We start from the raw sequence: 21922 nt of genomic DNA, 5'->3' as shown, positions 1-21922 counted from the left end.
TCAACCCAAGCACCTTTGAGGTCTTAGAAGAACTTTAGAATTCTTTTTGCGAAGTTCTTGGTCATTTTAGTCAGCACCTGAGCGAAGCATTGGTAGGTCAGTGGCTTTGGTGCTGTTTAAGCAATTCCATGTCTAAACCACACCTTTTATAATCACCATTGTGAAGTAGGGCACCATTCAGGGATGGCAACATGATAAACAGTGGTTGTGATTGATGCAGTGTGGAGAGCTTGTATCTTTGGGCTTTGCACAGATTTCTTAATGATCCCACCCTGTGGATCACCTACTTGAGAGAATGGGGAAAGGCAGCCTCCCCTGATTTCCCCAATGAGGCATGTCCCAGGATCAGCATGATTCACCTTGATTGTCACCTTTCATCTTTCAGCCTCATCTATGCCAGGCACCGGATGATAAGGTAATGATACATCAGGAAAATGGTGTTCTTATGATGTGTACTAGTTATATATGTAGTTAAGGAAGGAGTAGCTTGCCAGTTAGCTGTTTAGCCATTGGGCTAAAATGCTAACACAAGCTAATAATCCAGTGCTAGCGTAAGTGTAACGTGGTTATCAGATCCTTAATTAATAAACACAAATCCACTAATATTTAAATTGAGAAGCGAAGAACACAACGCAACCAGAATTGGCAAATTTGCCAGTAATCCATCCCTGGACAATCTGTCTGTCCAGGGATGGATTACTGACCAGGCCCATGCCCAGGGCCCTTCCACCCACAGGACCCAGGGTGTCTCAAATACTTGTGACGATCCACTGCTGATTTAAGAATTAGATTAACAAGCTGCCCTTGAAAGTGCACAAATAAATGAATTTAGTTTTTTTTAATTAAATTGCTTTTAATATTTCTGTGTTTGCTGTGTTTATGAAAATGGTGTTGTTTTAGCAGGTGGAGGGGCCTCGCAAGACTACGATTTATGCCTGTGCTCACCTGAAGGCCTGGTCAGGAATTCACTCACCATCTCAGAAGGTACACTTTTAAAGTTGCCAAAAAGGTTTTTTGAAGCAATGACGGAAGAACCACTTTTGGTTCTCTTACAAACCTTTCAGTGAGTGGTTCTTTACGGTGGTTCTGTAAATGTGAAGAAGCTTTTTAAACTTTGCAGAACCTCAACATAACTTGGTATAGAACCTTTACATTTTTTTCCATAGAACCATGTTGGAACTTTGAGAGTGTATGTGGTCCAGGAATACTATTGGTTCCTCTCTCTGCTTCCTGTCCTGCACATTTTAATGTGTTTCCTGCTCTAAAGCACCTGATCCATTAACAGCTCGTTAACAAGCTCTTCTTTCTGGTGCCTGGAAATCATAGTGAAGTCAAGCCAAGTCAAGCAGGTTGAAGAGGCAGAGAGGCACTTTGGCAGGGAATAGAGGCAGGAAAACTCTGCACCAAAACATCTGTCCTCTGTCCCTTTCTGTCTTCATTGTACAGGGTTTATTTCAGTGGGGGTGCTCTACTTGGAATTTCTCTGGAATGCTTGGCGCTCAGGAATGTCAGTTTGCCATCGGGCACAGGATTAAAGAGTTTTACGCCTGCAGTCTGCCAGTATTTATTAACCTTTAGTAATGAGGCTAATCCTGACAAGTTCATCACTTTTTCTGGGAGAGGACTGAGAAACCCTGTTAATGTATTTCAGTTCTGATGCTCAGCATCAGGCGAGCTTTATGAAGAGGCATGAGCAGCAGTATTTGCATATTCTGCTTGGCTTTGAGTCATGGACCTGAGGAACCTTGCATGAGGCATCACTCAAGCAATCCTCTTGAGTTTTATATCATCAAGTTGAACTTAATTTCTGATGCTGGACTATTGCCTTGGCTTCTTGGTGCAGAGAAAAACCCAGTGCTTTTTGAATGCTTTGCAAACCTCACCTGCATGAACTGACCTTTCTGATGATACCGCTGCTGCACAGACTCAAACTATTTAATTATAACCATTGCTTCACCTGTTTTTCCCTGTTTCTGTATTTTAATATTTTATAATAACGTTAAAATCTTATCCTTTGTTCATTTTGCTCGTGTTACTGTTTGTTATCTAGTGTCGACCAGAGGAGGATGGGTTCCCTGTTGAGTCTTGGTTCCTCTCAAGGTTTCTTCCTCTTGCTGCTTGGAGTTTTTCCTTGCCATTGTTGCCATTGGCGACACTCAGCAGGGCACAAACCCAGATTTTTCTGTAAAGCTGCTTTGCGACAACGTCTGTTGTGAAAAGCGCTATATAAACACACTTTGACTTGACTTGAAACATAGTGATCTGAATATAATTTATGCAATATCAGCAGTAAAGAAAATGAAAAATAGATCTAAATAAGATATATAATAAATTGAAAGAGAATATATGTCTATAATAGATATAACAACTTGAGAAATTACATACAGTCCTGCTTGAAAGTTTGTGAACACGTTCTACATAAAAGTGCCCAAAAATATGATGACAATAGAGAATCCAATAAAACAAATAATAGAAACGATTATGTAGTTTTTAAATCATTTATTAAACAAAAGTGATTCAATATTAAATGTCTTTATTGATCCCTAGAATTATGAGTTTGGTGTATGTGATAATTAGGGTCAGAAAGTTCTATCAATTGGATGACAATCAGATGTGAGTGTGGTTGACCGCACCCTATTTAAAAAAAACATCAACCTGAGTCATCTTTACCACACACCTTTGTTAATGCATGCCATGTCTTAATCAAATGAGAATTCTGAGGAACTAATGAGCCAAAGCTCATTAGGCTGGCAAAGGTTCCGGAACTATTTTTGACAAGTTTGGGCACCAATCTACTCTGTAAAAAATAAAAAAATCTAACCTTCATTTAAGGTATAATGATAAAGAAAAAAAAATGTCATGGAAAAAATACATTTCTTAAACCCATGTGTGCCACAAGGTTGTTGAGCTGCACAAATCAGGAAATGGCTACAAGAAAATGACTATATAACAGTTGGAAATGCCCATTTCTACTATCAGGTCAATAATTAAGAAGCTTAAAACAACTGGAAATGTTAAGAAACTGTCAGGAAGAGGACATATGTCAATACTGACCCCCCACACAGTGAGGAGGATGGTTCGAGTGGGCAAAGAATCTCCAAAGATCATGGATGGGGAATTTCAGACATTGGTTTGATCCTTTGCCATGTGTTCACCTCATTAAGCGTTATAGGAGAAAACTCAGAGCTGATATCTTTGCAAAGTAAGGCTGCACAATGTATCAAATGAAGCAGTGGCAATATATATATATATATATATATATATATATATATATATATGCGCCTGTCTAAAGTTTCCTAAAGTTCACCTGGGTGAGCCAGAAGACTATTAAAAACATCTGGATGAATAAAGTAAAAATGTATCTTTTGGCTTAAATAAACAATGTTATATTTGGCAAAACCGAACACTTCACTCCAGCATAAGAACCTCATCCCCACTTTGAACAGATTCCTCCAAGTTTATGTATAGGGATGAACAGTTATAGGAGCCATTTGGTTGAAGTTGTTGCTGCTGAGGGGGTCACACCAGTTCTTGGAAGCAGAAGTTCACATACTTCTGCCAACAAAGACATGTTAGATTCCTTAGTTCAATGAATGAATGAAAATGAATTTTATTCGCTGAATTGGGTTCTTTTTATCTGTTATGCATATGAGTTGAATAAAGATCTAATCATATTTTTAGGTCAAATTTATGTAGAAATTCACAAAATGATCAAGGGCTTACAAACTTTCAAGCAGCATCCTGGATAGGAAATGATCTCTTGCCTAATTGATGGGTCTTGATTTGCACCTTCAAGTTAAGCAAAAATATGTTTTAATAATAAGTACATACACCATATATGAAAATTTCCCTTTGCAGCAAATCAGTCATAATATTTTGTCACAACACAATGAAAGACGCCAACTAAGCAAATTCATAAAATAAATACATGGAAACTCTGATATTGATAGAAAAAGAACATAGTAGAACAAGTTACACTCCTTTATTGCAAGCAGTTCTGACTCCTTAAACCCCTTATACAGTGTTGTCAGGGATGTAAAACTACTGGATGAGTCAGGTTTCTACCTGCCAGCTTCTTTGACACTCACTGGATAACTGTTCTTGTTATCCTCTCAGATCTCTAAGTAGGTCTGTGTGGTAGTTCTTGCACTACATGAGCACTTAGCATGCTGGTTGTTTGATCCAAGCAAGTCTATAATTGCCCTCAAAGGATGCATGGTGAGGCATCATCATCACTTCAGTAAAGGATCTCTGAATTTTAGTCTTTAATCCTGAAAATTACATCACTAACCAAAAGAGGGAACTAGTGAGTCAGAGCACAAGACATCTTCATTCAGGCTTATCATTAAGAGAGAATTTAACTGTGCTGCAGCTAGCCGAAAGGTCTCACTTTATTTGGAGTATTATGGTCAGGATTTGGACCAGGTTTAGGTTTTGGGTGGAGGTTAAGATTAAGGTTAGGATTTGGACAGGGATTAGGACTTGGCTGAGGGTTAGGTTTAGGTTTTGGGTTGAGGTTAAGGTTGCAATTAAAGCATTTAATTAGCTTGTAATTTCTTCACAATTAAATCATTAAGATTAAGTCTGTTGGTAAATGGGAGAATTTATATCATTCCATTGAAGAACTCTTGGTCCAAGATTACTTAGAGAACACTGATTTTGTCAGTAGTACTTTTCTACATTGTGTAGTTTTGCCTGTTTTTTGTTATAACTATTTCTGACGCTCTGGTGTTTGTAGGTCTCTTTGACCTGTGAACCTGTTTTTTTGCTTCTCTGCCTCCCCCACCCACCTTTCCTGCCTCCCCCACCCACCTTCCCTTGTGAAAAGCAAACAAAAGTTGATCATGGCTTGATGTGAAATGCTTATTGTAGAGAAACTTAACAAGACTGAACTGTTCACAGCAATGAAGATGGAAACATCCAAAGAGTTTAACGTCTCTAAAAGCTTACATGGTATGTAAGCTACACAATGTAGAAACCTATACAACTATACAATGTAGACATGTACCATTGAGAAATCAGTGCTCTCTGTAAGTGTCCCTGGGTCTAGAGTTCTCTTTACCGTAGGTTTCTGATAAGGTTTTAAATACAGGGTGTTTATGGAAAAATGGTACCAAAAGAAGCATTGTCACTGAGCATGGTGAACTAGGCTCATGTGTGGCTGCTTCAGAGCATCCCATTCTATTAACAATGCTTTTTTATGGAGATTCTACAAGCTCTGTGTTTGTGCGTGTGTGTGTGTGTGTGTGCACACATGCAATTGAATGCCTTTGTCAGCGACAGGTGCACCTTAAATTTATCCAGGAGATTACAGGACATGTAACTTCTTGTGAACACCTTTCTGAACAGCATACAATAGACACTGTTCAATAAACAAAGCTGTCAGGGCCCAAATGATTCTGGTAAGGAGGGATTGCCAAAAAACATGGAAGAAGAGATGGAGGACAGCAGTGTGAAGATCAAGGGGATGGTCTTTAAATGCTGCCATTTAATTAGTCAGAATAGGAGTGTGTAAAAGGATGCTGTAATCTCTCAAGGGAGAAAAATGACTCATGAAAATGAACAACTAAAAACTTCCATGAAGCTGTTAGGTATTGGAATTGGAGGACTCTTATCATGTCACACTGATGAGACATAAGCGCTGGGTTTTCCCCTCCACAAAGAAGCCGAGGCAGGAGTCCAGCATCAGAAATCAAGTTCAGTTTGATAGTGCTATATAACTTGTGGACTGTTTGACTGATTCTTCAGGTCCACTATTGAAAGACAAGCAGAAAATGCAGAGAGTGCTGCTCATGCCTCTTCACTAAGCCTGCCTGATACAAAGTGTGAGTGAGGTTCTCATTTGTGCCTCCAGAAAACAAACTTTAATGAATTTGTCAGGATTAGCCTCATTACCAAAGTGTAATATTAGCAGGCTGTAGGCAAATTTGCTAATTAGAAGGGAGGATCTGGATACTTCTGGATATGTAGTGTAGCAATGCATAAGCACACATTTACAACGTACCTGTCACCCATAGTCAAATTCAATTTTCATTACCAATATTCAAAGTTGCTAAAGTTTACTACCTGTAAAAAGTAGTGTTTGAGTAATATGAGCAAATACTTTTTGATGCTTATCTGAAATGAAGTGCTTCATTTAAAAAAAAGCTTTTAAAGAAGATGTGGTATTTAATGAAAATGTGGTATCTTCTTGACTCGTCTCGATGTGAACTACTGCCCAGACAAATTCCTGGTGAGTGATGTCTTACTTGGGCAAGGAAACCAAATTCTGCTAATTCTGATTCTATCATCATATTTCTGTAAAAATCCTCAGTCTTATGGCCATGTGATCTTTGTTCAAAAGAATTGTAGGGGAAGTGGTGTGGTTTTTGAGAAACTCCCATGTCTTCCATCCACTTTACATCCTGCCAGAACATCACACCAGGGGAAAGAAAGGAAGGCATTTTCGTCATTTGACTTTTTTGTTTTAATAAATAAATTCAAAACAGCATGGCAACAGTGAACATGTTGAAAAGGCACTTTAAAATAAAGGACTTGTCAAGCTAGCATTTGATGCATCTCCAATACTGTAATACGGTCTCTCCAAACATCAGTATTTTCTAGTTGTGCTAGATCTCGCTTGATGTCAAACAAATAATTCTTAATTATTTTACACCATTAAATGTGTACACTGCATTGTAAAAATCGAGCCATTAAATCTCAGAAAGACAGAATGTTAAACTACATAACCGTACCATGAAATTATTTTCCACAAATCCAAACAATTTTGTTACAAAAAATGGCACCAGTGGTTTCAAACCAATTCGCTGCTCAGCTAAAGTCTACTTTTAAATGCATAGGTCTTTTTACACACCATCTGACTATGTATGACCTCACAGCATATACAACATATTCTGTCATAAAATTATTTTCAGTGAAGGCCAATTCATCACCCTGTGAGAATGGGATAATACTGAGGCAAAGCTAAATGGCACTAAATCAGAAAATGTGTGTGTGTGTGTGTGTGTATATGTATGTATATATATATATATATATATATATATATATATATATATATATATATATATATATATATAACACACACACACATATATACACTGTTTTGTGTCTGTCCTCTTATCCGGTGTCGACCAGAGGAGGATGGGTTCCCCTTTTGAGTCTGGTTCCTCTCAAGGTTTCTTCCTCCTTTTGAGGGAGTTTTTCCTTGCCACTGTCGCCAAGTCTTGCTCACTGGGGACCCGGATTCTTTGTAAAGCTGCTTTGTGACAACATCTGTTGTAAAAGGCGCTATAGAAATAAATTTGACTTGACTTGATAGATATATATATATATATATATATATATATATATGAAGTATGCAAAGTTTCCTTTTTATCTAGCAAAGTGAATTGGCCAATTTGGAGCTTATTTACTGGACTAATCTAATAGTTTTATCTTTCCGTTGCTCAACTGCACATCAGTAATGAATATGATTTAAGGATGTCTTATGAAGGACGATCAGTAAAGGTTATTATCAGTGGCTTTTTACAGCTACTAATGATATGAAGACATTCTGCAAGTGAGGTTACTCACTGATTGGATATCCAGAGAATTGCATAATTGCTCAAAATAACAATTTAAAAAAATACAGAACAAAGAGAAAAGAATGAACACAAGACAAATGTGCTATTATAAATCAAAATTTCCAGTAGAAATGATATAGCCACTGTAGAGTGAGAATAAATTGTGGAATAAGAAATGTTTGATAACATTGCAGGATACTTGTGATTCATGGAACGCGTGTATCTATGAATTCATTGGCTTATAAGATAAGAATAAGCAGTTCCCTGATTGTCAGCTGTCGTCATTAGTGAGATGTTATATTCAGACCATTAATGGCATGTTACATATCAGTGTCATATTCATACACCCAGTCTAACGCAGAACAATGACAATTCAGGATTTATACAGCCGTCTGTACAGAAACGCAGAATGACCAAAGCAGATAATCATTAGCAGTCTTCATAAAACGTTGTATGATACTTCATGAGCCGCTTTATGGGCGTCTTTTGCCTCGCAACATTAAACAAAATGTTCTTGCATCATTGTGAAAGGCATAAATGTCTGTCCTGTGTAAAAGGAAGGATATAACAGTACTCAAAAAAATACAGATGCAAATAAAAAGTCTATACAAACTGTACACTTTTTTGCAATGAGTTGATAGGAGCCACATAAGTGTCGTGTCCTAATGCAGTGCTACAATATAAAATGCACATTTCTACAAAATAAAATGAAAGGTTTAAATGGAAGGACATAATATTTCAAAGTCAAATTAAGAACATTGTTATGAACATATTGGACGCATCCATTATTTGCCTTCATATTTGGGATTGACCACAGTTGTAACAGCACTCTTGTAGATTGGATTTTCCCCCTGTAAAGAGAAGACACAATTAGATGACAAACAGGACAACTATTGTCATTTATTTGTGAGTGTTAGTCTGGGCAAAAAGCCTAAAGTTTATAATCAATTTTTTAATGCATCAATTACAGTAATCAGGCAATTAGTACACCAGTGCATTACTTCATGCTTTAGTAGGATATATAACTGATAAAACCACAAACACACACAATTTACTAAACTATTTGGCAGCCAGCTAAGATAGTATGTACAGAACTGTGCAAAAGTCAGTGACCACCCTTCATTTATTTCATTTCTAGTCAAAATGGCCATTAATTTATTCAGTTAACAGAAAATTACACAGGATCTTCAACAACTGGTGACATCTTTTTTTGGTATTTAGTGAATCCACCCTGTACCTTTATTACAGCTTCTGTTCTTTTTGGAAGACTTTCTTTCAGTTTTACTAAGAAACCTGCAAGGATGTTTTTACAAACCTCTAAAGTTCAGTCCTATAAGTTGTTTGCATTTCCTGTTTATTTAAGCCTATCACTATGTAGGGCCATGTTTAGACTGCAGGCAAATCGGATTTGTTTATGACATCAAATCTTTTAAGATGACTGTTCGCACTGTTATTTGCAAGTGATCAGATCAGATTTGTGTGTCCAGACGTCACCGACCTATCTGCATTGGTCACTCTGGTAACGATGTAGGCATCAGTAACTACGTAGCTATGCTGGTGACCTGAATTTCAAACGTGGATGCAGGAGAGATGGAGGTGCATCATCTCACCCTCCAGACTCTTCAAAATTCTCTGGCATAAGCATGAATTTTGGCAGTCTTCTTAAATTCCAGCAGTTCCATCACTCTGGATTTGAAATTCTTGTTTGTTGACACTTGGTTAAAATCACATTTCAATCACATTTCAGATTTGCAAACATCTGATTTCATGTATGTGGCTGTCCAGACCATCAAAAATCAACCTGGATTACAATTAAGGGTGGTCCCTGACTTTTGCACAGTATTGTATACAATATTTCAAAATAACATTCAAAATAAAGGTCATAGTGATAAAGTGGGATCTAAAGCGAACCACACTGAACGTGTTTAAGTAATGAACTGCTGTACTTTTTATTTCCCTACAATTGCATACTTACCTCAAAGAGAAACACTATGAATTTGTGTTACATAATACTTAAAGAAAAAAAAACCCACTAACAATATTTAAAAAAACTGAACCACACACAGATCCTCACACAGGGCATAAAGACCATGCAGAGGCGAGTGGAAAAGAATACACACTTAAAGAGCAGCAGTTTTACGTCCATAGTTTGGATTCTGGAACTTATTAATAGGACTCTTGTAAATTGGATTCTCTTGCTAAGAAGGGGAAAAAAAAACAGGCACAGAAAGAAGCTGAAGGAAAGTTGAAAGAGGAAGTGATGGAAACATGAAACATAATACAAAGAAAGGAAAATGACAAAAAGAGATAGAGAAAGAAAGATTAACAGAAAAAAAGAAAAAGGCTACTGAATGTTTGGAATTTATCATAAAAGGGGGAATTCTCAATTTCTGCATAATCCAGTGGTTGTTATTCAGTGTGGTGTGATGTGAAATGGTGCACTGCAGGGAGACTTAGCAAGTCAGGAACCAGGGGTTGCAATGTCTACAATGCAAATATAGCCATTTTATTTATTATCTGAGATAAATATTGAACATATGCAAGTCTTCTGTGTATTAAATCTATAACTAATTATTTTATTTGGGTGCTATTTTGCCTTACAGTGCCCTGCATGTACCTTTCTGCCACAAAAAAATCAGATCAAAACTTTATCTCAAAACTAGGGATGCATCTATATTGATACTGGTATCGGGCCTATACTGTGCTTTTTTACTCATACTTATAAAATATACCATCCAACACCAAATAATACCACGTTACATAAGCCGTGTGTACACTGCCGCACTAATGAATAAATGACTCTGACAGTGAACAAGACTCTGCTCACGCAGATAGGTGTTGCTGATGCAATGGAAGTTGGACACAAAATTGTTGGTCACTTTAAACATTCTGCCATGGCAAATTCCAAGTGATTTTAGCCTGTTTTTAAACACAGTCAAACACAAACACAACCACTTCCCCAATATGGGTGGACACAGGCTAGCAAAACAGAGGCAAAAAAACTATTTCCTACCAAACTCTCTATATGCCTTTACTCTTACTCTGTTTACCTGTATAGAGCTGTGAGGTATAAACATTAATATGCTGATTTTATATGGCTTTAGAAAGACATATAATAGACATATAATCTTACTCAGTACATCAGTCCCTGGTTTTAGTTTCAGTGCACAGTGACAACAATTCAACAAAGCTGCTGTAGCTCAGTTTCTCTTGAAAAAGCTGTTTGTAGGGGCTGTGTTTCACAAAGCATGTCAGTCAGACTCAGCGTTTTCATTTTCATACATTTCAGACAACCTCTACAGGGAACTTAAATATGGCATTGTATGTTTTCCAATATGTTAAATTCAGCAAATAAACAGTAAGTGTGCATTAAAACGTGCAGAAGTGTGTTCACTGTAGAAAATGTTTTAACTTATTTTCACTTAGAAAATCAACAAAATGTAACTTAAGCAGTGGTGCACAAACTTTTGCATACAACAGTATCTTTTAGAGGCATTAAATGCTTCATATGACTGGTTTCCATCACCACCACTGTGAACAATTCTGACTCTGCTAATTTCTCTGAAACTGATCATTTCACATCAAACCACTCTGAATGACTTTGTTTACATCTTAACAACCATTTCATTTTGAATAAGTGATATTCCTCTTCAATACAGACACTGTTCTTCACAAGACTGCAGACCTTTTTTCTCTGCATAAAATGATATATAGGGTTGTCATGATTGCATGATTAAATTCAGTTAAACTCTAATTATTGAAACTTAATCTTTTCAATAAATCAGAAATGATTGGTTAGCAGTTTGCATGAAAATACATGCTTCAAATTCTCCTACTGCTCTTTGTTACTGTAAGAAACAGAGCCTAATAGACACACCTACTAATATGCATTTTCCCACACATTTTTATTATTATTATATTATTTATTATGTTATTATCCTTGTTTAACTTGCTACAAGTAAATATTTTGATCTTTTATAGGCTATGCGTGGTTTGTTACTGTTTAGTCCATTTTTATTGTTTGGCTTCTGTTTAGACTGAATCAAAATAATTGACAGACTAAATCACTTATATAATCAGTAGTGACAGTCCTAATGATATGTGGTACAAACACAATGTACAATGTCCCTAATGGTTCCAATAAGGTCATATCAGGTTTGAAACACGATGGAACCCAGAGCACTCGCCCCAACATTCATCACAAGCTGCACAGAGACTTTGAAGATGTTTTTAATCACAGACACTGATAGTGTGGGTTATCTGTAGCTGACATCAGGACGTTAATGAGAGGGCTATAAAGCTTCAATGCCCAGCCTGAATCACTCAGCCTCATATGAGGATCCTATATGCTGAAAGAAGAGGTCTGTATTCGAGATTAAAGCTCAAAAGTTACTGCTTATGAAAACAGCCATAACTTATAAGCATCATAACTTGGTCTGGTTAATCCAATGATAAAATAAAAGCATGAAATTCTGGCTTTTGATTTATTTTGTGATTGCTTAGTTTTTCATGGCTCGAGCGTGGGAGCTGATATGTCTTTAATGTGGGACCATGCAACCTTTCATTTCTGAACCACAGAGGGCAGCACTGAGGCACCCAGCCTGCCAGACCAGCCTAAACAGACCACACCTAGGAGAAAGCCTCAAATCTAAAATGTCTCTCTCTCTCTGCAGCTCTACAGCTGCTAGAATCCTTCATCTAATCCTTACACCCACTTGCTTGAATAGTATGCCTGTGAATAACATTTCAATGAACCAAGTGACATCTGGATGGGTTTAAAGATCATGATGGAGGAACAAAAGGGCTTCTGTCACAGTCTTAGTCTGCTTTTGGCTGTAGCAACAGTGCCCAATTCTGTCTCTAGAAGAATCTAGTCTTCATCCTGGCTGTAATACTCTCTGTATCAAGCCTTATGACCTAACTCAAAAAACACCAACTCCATTCTGTAAATCTTGTGTGAAAACTTATAGCCGAAGAATTTTCTTACCGTGTCCCATTTGGCATTCATTTTCTCTTTCTCGAACTTAGCAAACTCGCGGCGGTCATGAATGATCATGAGCAGCTTCCAGATTAACAGCAGGGCCAGACCAATCAGCACGATTCCAGCAACCACTCCCGCCACAATGGGGATGATGTCAGGACCAGCCGGGCATTCTGGGAAATACAGAAGTATGGGAATATATCTGTTTATTACCTCCTGCAATTCTCTGTTTTTCTTTCATGTTTGTATCCCATTGGACATGCCTGTTTGTCTTATTTGGTGACTAAATTACCAAGACTGGACAGTCGTATGCAAATGTTTAAACACCTCCTGTCAAATGACGTTTTGTTGATTATCTAAGTGAAAATAAGCGTCGTCTACAGGGAACTGAAATATGCCATTTGTGTGCCTAGTCTAGACATACTGGAGAAAAATAAAACATAAAATATAATGTGTGCCATAACTTTTAGACGGGCCACTGTTTTGTATGTTAAATTCAGCAAATAAACAGTAACAATAAATATATACGTACATACATATATATATACATATATACATACATGCATGCACACAGTATATTATTCATCATTTATTAACCTGTTGTTCTAAAAAAAAGTTGAAAAAATATTGAACAAAATCTAAAAATATAATCTATTTTCCAGTTCTTTAAAATGAGAAGTGACTATAATGTATAGTAGTGTATATCAGTCTTTTTCTTTCTGGATTTACCTAAAGTCTCCACGACATGGACCTCTGTGTAGTTGTTGACGGCGTACGTGTAGTAGAACCAGCAGTCGTTGGCATCTCTCTCCTTGCAGTGCATGAGAGGGAAGGCCTGCACTGGCTGGGGCAGCTTGTCCCTGTCTTTCACCTTGACCAGAGTGAAGTAGTTGCAGTCTTGCTCACAAGTGTCCTTCTTCTCTCCTGTACCAAAAGCCCGGCACTGAACGCATGCCCTGTGAGAGAGGACAAACTGCATGTTACCCACATGGCTGAAATGAACTCACATGGTGTTATGTGCTGTATGAGTGGAGAGTCTATGGTCAGCAGCATAAATATTCTTAAAATAGTTAAACATTCTTCTTCATGTTTAACTAAATGGTCCTGCATGCATACTTGTGTTCAGTGCAGACCCCAGGGCAGGTGGGGCAGATCTCACAGGTGGGTCCTTGGAATTTGGGGTCGGTGCACCTGCAGGTACCGCACTCACAAAGGCCTCTGCCATTACAGATCTGATTGTTGGAGGCCAGACAGGTGGAGGTGTCTAGAGAGCAGTCACACGCGCTTCCTGTGTAGTTGGCATCACAAATGCACACTCTGCATTCACAGCGGCCGTGGCCTGGACAAAGAGAGAAACAGTGAAGGAGATGAGGTACAGTGATAATATGCTGCTCCTGGATATTGTTTTCTTTGTTTCTTTCCACAAAGTCAGCAATGTGTGAATGGTTTTATATACCAAAACCATCATAGTTCATTTTTTCCATTGCCATTTATCAACCTCTGTTTATCTCTTATAATAGTTTTTTTTGTAGGGCTTTTTAGACTGACATATGTAAATGGCCTCAGCTCTGACTGACTGCCCTGTATTTTGCCTCTTTCAAAAAGGAGTCCAGACTGATGTAAAGAAGAAACTGTTAAGCCCAGACTGAAATCCTCAGGGAAGTTGGAACAAATAAACTTCAGCCACTCCTTTCTGATGTTTGGGTCTTTTAGAAGGCTGCAGTGATACATGTGCTTCCTGTCAGCCAGGAATACAGCCTTTTTTGAAGCATTCCTCCTCACATCTGCTCTAATATTTCTCCTACAGACTGTCTGTAGTAACAGCCATCAGCCACTTCAACATGAATCAGTGGGCTAAACTCATACAGGCTGCACGTAGATGTAAAGACACTTAATATAAAGTGGAACCTGTGATTCTTTTAATCGGTCTTCTTCCCAAAGCTGGGGTTACACTAGACGATTTTACCCCGACTTTAGCTCAGATTCTCAGAGTCTTGTACACTCTGGGGCTGTCCAAGGATGAAGTTGGGAGAAACTGAACTGTGTGCGAGGGGCACACACTCCGATTTTTTGCCTCCTGTTCTCATCTTATAGTGTACAGTGGTCAGTGACTCACTCTGAATAGATTCTCCCAACAGTCAATAAACTTTTACGCTGTTCATTTTAGGACATTATTACCCCATGGTGTCAGGTTCAGACTGAAAAACAGCTTTAGCCTCAAGAAAGACACGAGTAAAAACATCTCAGCTCTTGTTCATTATTCACTTCAGTTTAAATTACAGGACGAAATGGTAAAGCAAAAAAATATATATATATCACCCCCAATCCAGTTTAACTGTTTACCACTGTTATTTTCCACACAGTTACCCGAATCAGAGGACTCAGACACAGGCCTACTATCTGTGTTTCTTGGTAATGGGAGAGTCCATTTCAATTCAGCCCAATATTTCAGTCATCAAAAATCAGTTATTTAGCATGAGCTATCCAGTATTTTACAGTTATGGTTTTGTGTAATGTATAAAAGTCTGTAACTGGATTGTAACTTAAATCACTGCTTGAGCAGCAACACAGCCCCAGTCAGATGGCAGAGAATGTGTAGTACCTCCACAGAGCTTGTTGTTGGAGCGGTCGCAGTTGAAGTTGTCACACTCGCAGTATTTGCCGCTGTAGTACTCCTCAGGGTTGTCCCTCTTCTTACACTCGCACTTTCCGCACACACACTCTCCATTGTTGCTGCAGAGGTCTGTGCCGTTGTCTTTGCGGCAGTTCCTATCCAGGTCCTCACTAGACACCTCGTCCTTCCTACACTCACACTCTCGGCCAATACGGCCCTTGTTGCACCTGAGAGGAAGAAAAGAGGAGAATACAACCTCCAACTGTGCAAATACTAACAGGCTACTGTATTTAAAATGGTATAATAATGATAGAAATACTAAAGTTTCTTTTTTAAAATTATTATTTAATGGTTAAAAAGCATACTCTACAGGCTGGTACATATGCCTGTATTAACACACATTTAGCAGCATATTGCCGTAATCATAGCAAAACAGTATCTGCCTGTCTGCCATCAACTACCCTTCAGGGATAACTAAAGTTCTATTGAACTGAACTGAAAACCTCCTTTGTCCTAGTTGTTAAGGCTGCAGTTCAAGGATGTGTCCAGAATTGTTAAAGAAAACCAACACACAACAATGTTGGAGTCAAAACTGAATAAAGGATATAAATTCTTAGTGGAAGAATTCCTTCATCAGCTAACGTCTACAGAGTGATAAACATGACACAAAAAGCTAGGTTATCCTTGTTAGCTGGAGAGCTTGAAACAGCTTACTAACAAGAAAATATTTAGAAAAACACACACACACACACATGCCGGTGGGGGGCGTGCAGCATCGTCACTGTCCGTAGCACTACTGTAGATGTTTTCCACAACCATCTACTCCCCGCCGGGCACTTGCTCTGTTAAATGCCGACAGTTTTTGATGGGGGACATGAAAACTGTTCCACTGAAAGCGGCTGGGAACAGCACCAACTTTAAAGCACATACTGCCTTCGGTGTAATGTTAGTAGCATTTAAATGCTGACACAACGTTACTTCCTCTCCTTATGACAATTACATTCTTCTATCCCTCCTAAATGCACAAATCATATGTCTTCTGCTCATCGTCAGCTGGGGAACCATAGAAACTGAGGTAAGGTTGTTTTTGCTTTGAGCTCAAACACTTGGGTAAGCTGTAAGCTGTACTCTGCTGCCATTGTTATTGTTGTTGTTTTAGCAGAAGCAGCCACACCCTTCAGCGAGCACTTCAAGCAGAAAAACACGGAAACGTGAAAAGGGCCTATTAGTGAATTCAGCTACTTTAAGCTAAACCCACTGCTGATACAGCCGTTCAGGACATGAGCCAAAGATTACCATGCCTAATGTCGTGTCAGCTAGAGGCGTATAAAGCCCCCCAGAATTGGGCTATAGAGCAGTAGAACTGTGTCCTCTTGATGATGAAGCTCTGTTCGATACCTCAGAGATGTGAACTACCTTTGTGATCCAGAAGTAATCTAACATCAGTACCTGACCTCACTAATGCTCCTGTGGCTGGATGCAATCAAATCCTCACAGTAACGTTCCAACATCTAGTGTATAGCCTTCACAGGAGAGTAGAGGCTGTTACTGCAGCAAAGGGGGCACAAACACCCTATTAATACCCTTGATTTCAGATGAAAATGTTGGATTGTCTACAAACTTTTATGCATAAACTGTTAGTGTTAATCTAAGGTAACAAGAATTTTCTCTGATGAGGTTCTGATATGACAGTAATAACACGTAATAAAGTGAAAGACTGAACGTTAGCTGAAGGTTACCTGCAGGCTCCACACTCGAACGTGCCGTTGCCATTATGGCAGAGGTCCTTCCTGATAATGCCTTCCTTCTGGCACTCACAGTCACAGATGAAACTCAGTCTGATCTCCACTTCCTCAGTGAAGCCCAGCGGTCTGATCTTTAAAGTTTCAGTCTTGCCTTGTTTGGGGCAGCCCTGAGCAGTGATGTTTATGCTGAAGTAGACCTGGTGCCAGAAAAGATGGAAATGCAGTGAGAACAATTAGCAGGTTTTAGTCTTTAGCTTTTAGGTAAGTGTGTCAATCATTTAGGCTCAATAACAAGGAAAAACAATTCACATAAATGAACAAAAGTATCTTCACATTTCTGCAATAAACATTACACATTTGTAAATTACATTACCATCACAGCTCCCAACCCACAATCTACACTGTCAGTGTAGTAAAGCAATGAACCTTGATGTCATATCTTAGTCATTTTAGCACAGTCAGGGGATGTTGTTAGGCAAAGAGCGAGAAGTGGACAGGAGCATTAATTGGTGCATTAATACAGAATTTAACAAATCTGTGCACACGTGTGTTTATATTTTGAAGTGGCTTTGAATATAGCTCAACCAATCAGACTTCAGAACCAGAATTATCAGATTTATCTGTTTTGCACTCCAAATAAGGGAACTAAAGTAGAACAGTAAAATGCAGATTCTGAAAAACTGATTTGATCATTTCTGAAAGCATCATCAGAGTCTTACCTCATCTCCTATGGAAATGTTGGAGCATTTACGTCCGTCCTCTCCAACACTGACGACTCCATTTTTACAGTGGGACTGGTAGGTGATGGTCACTCCTTCAGGCAGCTTACTGTTTTCCAAAATGACCTCTGAGGATAGAGACTAAAATAAAGATAAAGATTGAGAGAAAGAATGAAAGGGGAAGAAAGAGAGAGAGTTAGTTTTAAGTTTTAATGAGTGCTTTAAATGTGAATAATTAAAGAATAATTCAGAACTGTAATGAAAGTGGATGTGCTCACATTGTAGGCATCAATGATAAGATTGATCACGTTGCTGGAGTTCGCAGACAGTGTTCCCACTGCAGATTTTGGAATGAGATTTTTCAATTCCTGTGGAAGATGGAAAAAAAAAAAAACAGAAAAATGTGTTTGGGTGTGAGCCACAGAGTAGAGACAAATATAAAACACCGCAGACTAGAACAGACTGAAATCGGGTTTGTTTTATAACAGACCCATTTATGTTCCAGCTAGGAATTCTAAACGGTGATTTTGGAGTGTGAAGAAGGCCAAGTCTGGAGCTAGAAACTATTTTCAGTGTTACAGCTTTCCAAATTCAGAGAGATGACCTCAATGAGAATTCCATTCTGCCTTGAGATTCAAATACGTGATAAGCACAATATCACAGTGGTTATTATTAGAGATTTGTTAAATTCCACTAAGAGAGAGGGGAGAAGAGTATGCTGCAGAGCTCTGATTATGTTCTGCTCAAACTGAGAACACAGGCTACAGGCCAAGGGCATATTTTTATAGACTTCAAAAGGCGGAGATTTTCCCAACTTGATGAAGGAAAAGATTTCAACTTAGAGAAAAAGCAAACTCCATAGACTAACATGAAAGAAATGTTTAACACAGACAAAAAAGTACATAATTCTTTGAGGAAACCTACTTTATAAACAGGCTGAAATTCCTCTGTAACAGCAAAGATGGTCTGGATGTTATTGTCACTCAGTTTTTGCACCAGATGGGCAATGGAGGGGTAGTCCTGTCGAACGCAAAAGAAAGAAAACAAGCCCATGTGTTGAGTAAACAAGTATTCATTTGAGCTTTTAAAATTATATGCTAAAAATAGGTGATAAATTCAAACTGTAAAGAATTTGTGTTAAAAAATGTACACTGTACATACATAATGGTGGCTCATGGTGTACATGTCGTTCTCCAGGTGGCATTTTCCATCATTAGGAAGCACAATTCCACCCAGTTTTCCATCTCCAGCAAAGTGGAAACCAGCATCCGTAGAAAACACCAGCAATCGAGTGACGTTTCTCCAGCCAATATGTTCCTGAAAAAGCACAGAGAGAGAGATAGAGAGGGAGAGAGAGAGAGGAGAGGGAGGAAGGAAGTAAGTGAGACACACAGCCAAAGAACATAAACTTTGACTGCTACCAAAACAACTACACAACCTTTCTATTCAACAAATTCTTACAGAGAGACCAAATAAATTCTCCTCTTTGAGAAAACTCCCCATCACTTTTCACTGTTTTTCCTAATACTTTGTATAATTGCATGAAAAACAGAACAAGAATTTTCCTAATTGTGCTTTAAACTTATTTCTTTAGGAACTAACTTGCTCAACGAAATAAGCTGAGAAATCCTGTCAGATAATAGTAAGTTTTATTTGTACATTTAATGCAGCTCAAAGTTCTTCACAGAGGAACGTGCCTCACAAAGGACTGTGAACTTTCAAGTGATACCACATATGTGTAAGTAGACAGAGAGATTTTATGATTTGAATTTGTTGAAAAGTTATTGTTTTTTGTACACACTTGTTAATCAGCTGGAAATCATCATCAATGTTAATGTAATTCTTGTAATCCCAAAATGACGCTAATAACTCTCAAATTCTATGTTAAGAGTTGAGCTCTCCTCACTCACCCCACAGACGAGCCACTTGCATGATGGCATCAAACCCCCCCTCTGGAGAGTCCAGGTTGCCAGAGATCTGCTGCTGACCCACCAGTGTGTTGAACCGCTGCCCGTTGCTGGTGAGTTTTAGGACGTTCTTGTAGCTGAAGGGGCTGGTGCAGTTCTGGTCTCCAGTGCAGGGGTTCAACAGCTTAGCAGGAGTAGTGCTGATATAGGGCATGACTGTCTTCTCCACAAAGGAACCAAAACCTGACATACAAATAAACATATGGATGAATTCTAGAGCTTTAAATGGTAAACGTCTGGCACATACAAACGCAGCAAAATCTTTAAATTACTAAAATTGCTTGCACAACATCACATGTTTAGATATTATCACTGTTTCCAAAAAAGGCTGGGATGCTGTGGAAAATGTAAATAAAAACAAAATGCAATGATGTGCAAATTATTTAAACTCTATATTTAATTGAAAATAAGTCTTTCAGATGTAAAATGTGGAGGGGTTCACCACTCTGTGGTAGACTGCGCAGGCAAATACTGCAACAATTCAATAATAATATTTTTCAAAGTAAAATAGTAAAGAACTTGGTAGAACATCATCTACAGTACATAATGTCATTAAATGACTCAGAGAATCTGGAAAAATCTCTGTATGCGAGAGACAACCTGTCCATCTTAAATGACTGCGTTCTGTTTTTATCTACATTTTGCACAGCAACCCAACTTTTCTGGAGTTGTTGTTGGAGTTAAAAAAATTGCCCAGTCTTAAAAAGAATGTCGCTCTATATGGAGCATTAGCCTCTGCTGTATATTTATATCTATATGCATCAGGTTAAATATGCACAGTGTAATAGTTTTGCTTGCAGTTGCGATTAAAAAAAATCTATGCTGATTACTGCATAGGGTTAGGGTAGGGTTAGGATCAGAACATCTGACAACAGACAATATTGTGCCTAACCTATAGGGCTGGGCGATAAAATGATAACAATAATTATCGCGATATAACTTTTCTCAATATAAATATAAGAAATGTTCGATAAATGTTCGATGTAATCGAGCATTCTCACACTTCTGCGTTCTAGTGACAGCCCCGGTGGCATTTTCTACTGCAAGGAAAGTGACACTACTCTGCCGTCACCACAAGTTTTTGGACATGATTAGAGAGGGAAGGGGCGAGAAGTAAAATGAGTCGCCAAATGTACTTTAGCAACGTCTGAAATGTGGAGTGATCTGTCCTCCTGTGACCAAGTGTAAATAACGAGATAAGTGGCGTAACTGTATTGGCCTACAGCGAACTCACTTCTATTTTAACATCCTACCAAGCTTTAGCTGCAATAAATCATGTCTGCTCCTCACAACTACAGCACTGTTACAGCGCCAAACAGTCATATTTTAGTATTAGTGCATTCCCAAGCAAAGAAAGTGAAAGAAAGAAGTGCATTCATGCAAGTTACAGCCCTGATTTAAACGAAAGTAAACTGAGGACGCTGTGTGGGGCATTGGAGAGTGAGAGAACACTAGGTTCCCAGGCTATCTGGTTTTAGCAGCTAGCTAACTTGAAGCAGCGCTCTGTCACTCGCACAACATGGCGAATTGATGTTACTCTAGATCAAACAAGACAAAAAAAGTTTAAACTGACCTGAAAGGAAGACGTTGTTTGTCTAGTGTGAGAAAATCACACTGCAGTTAAAACTTTTACACAGTGTGTCAGAGTGACATGGATGTGGTAGGAGTGATGGCAGTTAGGCAGTGTGATCCATCACTTACCTACCAAGCCAGATAATTTTTGCTGTTCATATTAAGCTGACGTTGTTGAGAAACTAAACAGTTTAGCACTTGTAGCCAGATAGCCTAGCACTCGTCACCAGACAGCTAAAATAATGTTTTCTTCCTTAAATTATGACTATTACAAAAATTGCAGCCGTGCTTTTCCAGCTGGTAGAAACAGCTAACCAGAAACTTTCTCCCTACTGTCCCCGACAGATTTGTGAAATGTTCCACTGTTTGGTGAGTGTTTGTCATGATCCGACCATAAAGGGTAGTTTAAAACAGTAACTGACCACCCAAGAGCAAAAATCATCCTTCAAACTTGAAAGAAATAATGATTTGACGTTTATCGTGATATGTATCGATATCGAACAATATGAATTTTTTTATCATGATAACATTTTTGGCCATATCGCCCAGCTCTACTGACTTACTGTTTATGATGTTACTTTGTTACTATGAAACATGACTGTCTTAGCACAGGCACGTCAAACTGGGGACCTTCGGACCAAAGCGCTGCAGAGATTAGCGTTTACCCTGATCTAATGCTCTGAATTCAGTTCATGAAGGCCTTATTCATTAGCTTAAGAGCTGAATCAGGTATGATTAATGAGACAGTGTGCATAAGAATTC

General features: G+C 38.4%; 1 protein-coding gene across 1 annotated transcript in view; it reads right to left on the bottom strand.

Moving 5' to 3' along the window:
* Positions 1 to 7321: 7321 nt before the first annotated feature.
* The window catches only part of itgb1a (integrin, beta 1a), a 40033-nt gene continuing 25432 nt past the window's right edge, over positions 7322 to 21922 (bottom strand). The window contains 13 exon segments of the mRNA XM_036582817.1: positions 7322 to 8413; positions 9683 to 9760; positions 12550 to 12716; positions 13273 to 13499; positions 13660 to 13882; positions 15146 to 15384; positions 16897 to 17099; positions 17622 to 17762; positions 17900 to 17989; positions 18546 to 18641; positions 18783 to 18938; positions 19532 to 19540; positions 19542 to 19771. Of these exon segments, the coding sequence (XP_036438710.1) occupies positions 9683 to 9760; positions 12550 to 12716; positions 13273 to 13499; positions 13660 to 13882; positions 15146 to 15384; positions 16897 to 17099; positions 17622 to 17762; positions 17900 to 17989; positions 18546 to 18641; positions 18783 to 18938; positions 19532 to 19540; positions 19542 to 19771 (1859 nt within the window). The 3' untranslated portion in view covers positions 7322 to 8413.

This window comes from Colossoma macropomum, unplaced genomic scaffold (assembly GCF_904425465.1).
Source record: "Colossoma macropomum unplaced genomic scaffold, Colossoma_macropomum, whole genome shotgun sequence".
Classification (NCBI taxonomy): domain Eukaryota; kingdom Metazoa; phylum Chordata; class Actinopteri; order Characiformes; family Serrasalmidae; genus Colossoma; species Colossoma macropomum.
This window is presented reverse-complemented; position numbering and strand designations above follow the sequence as displayed.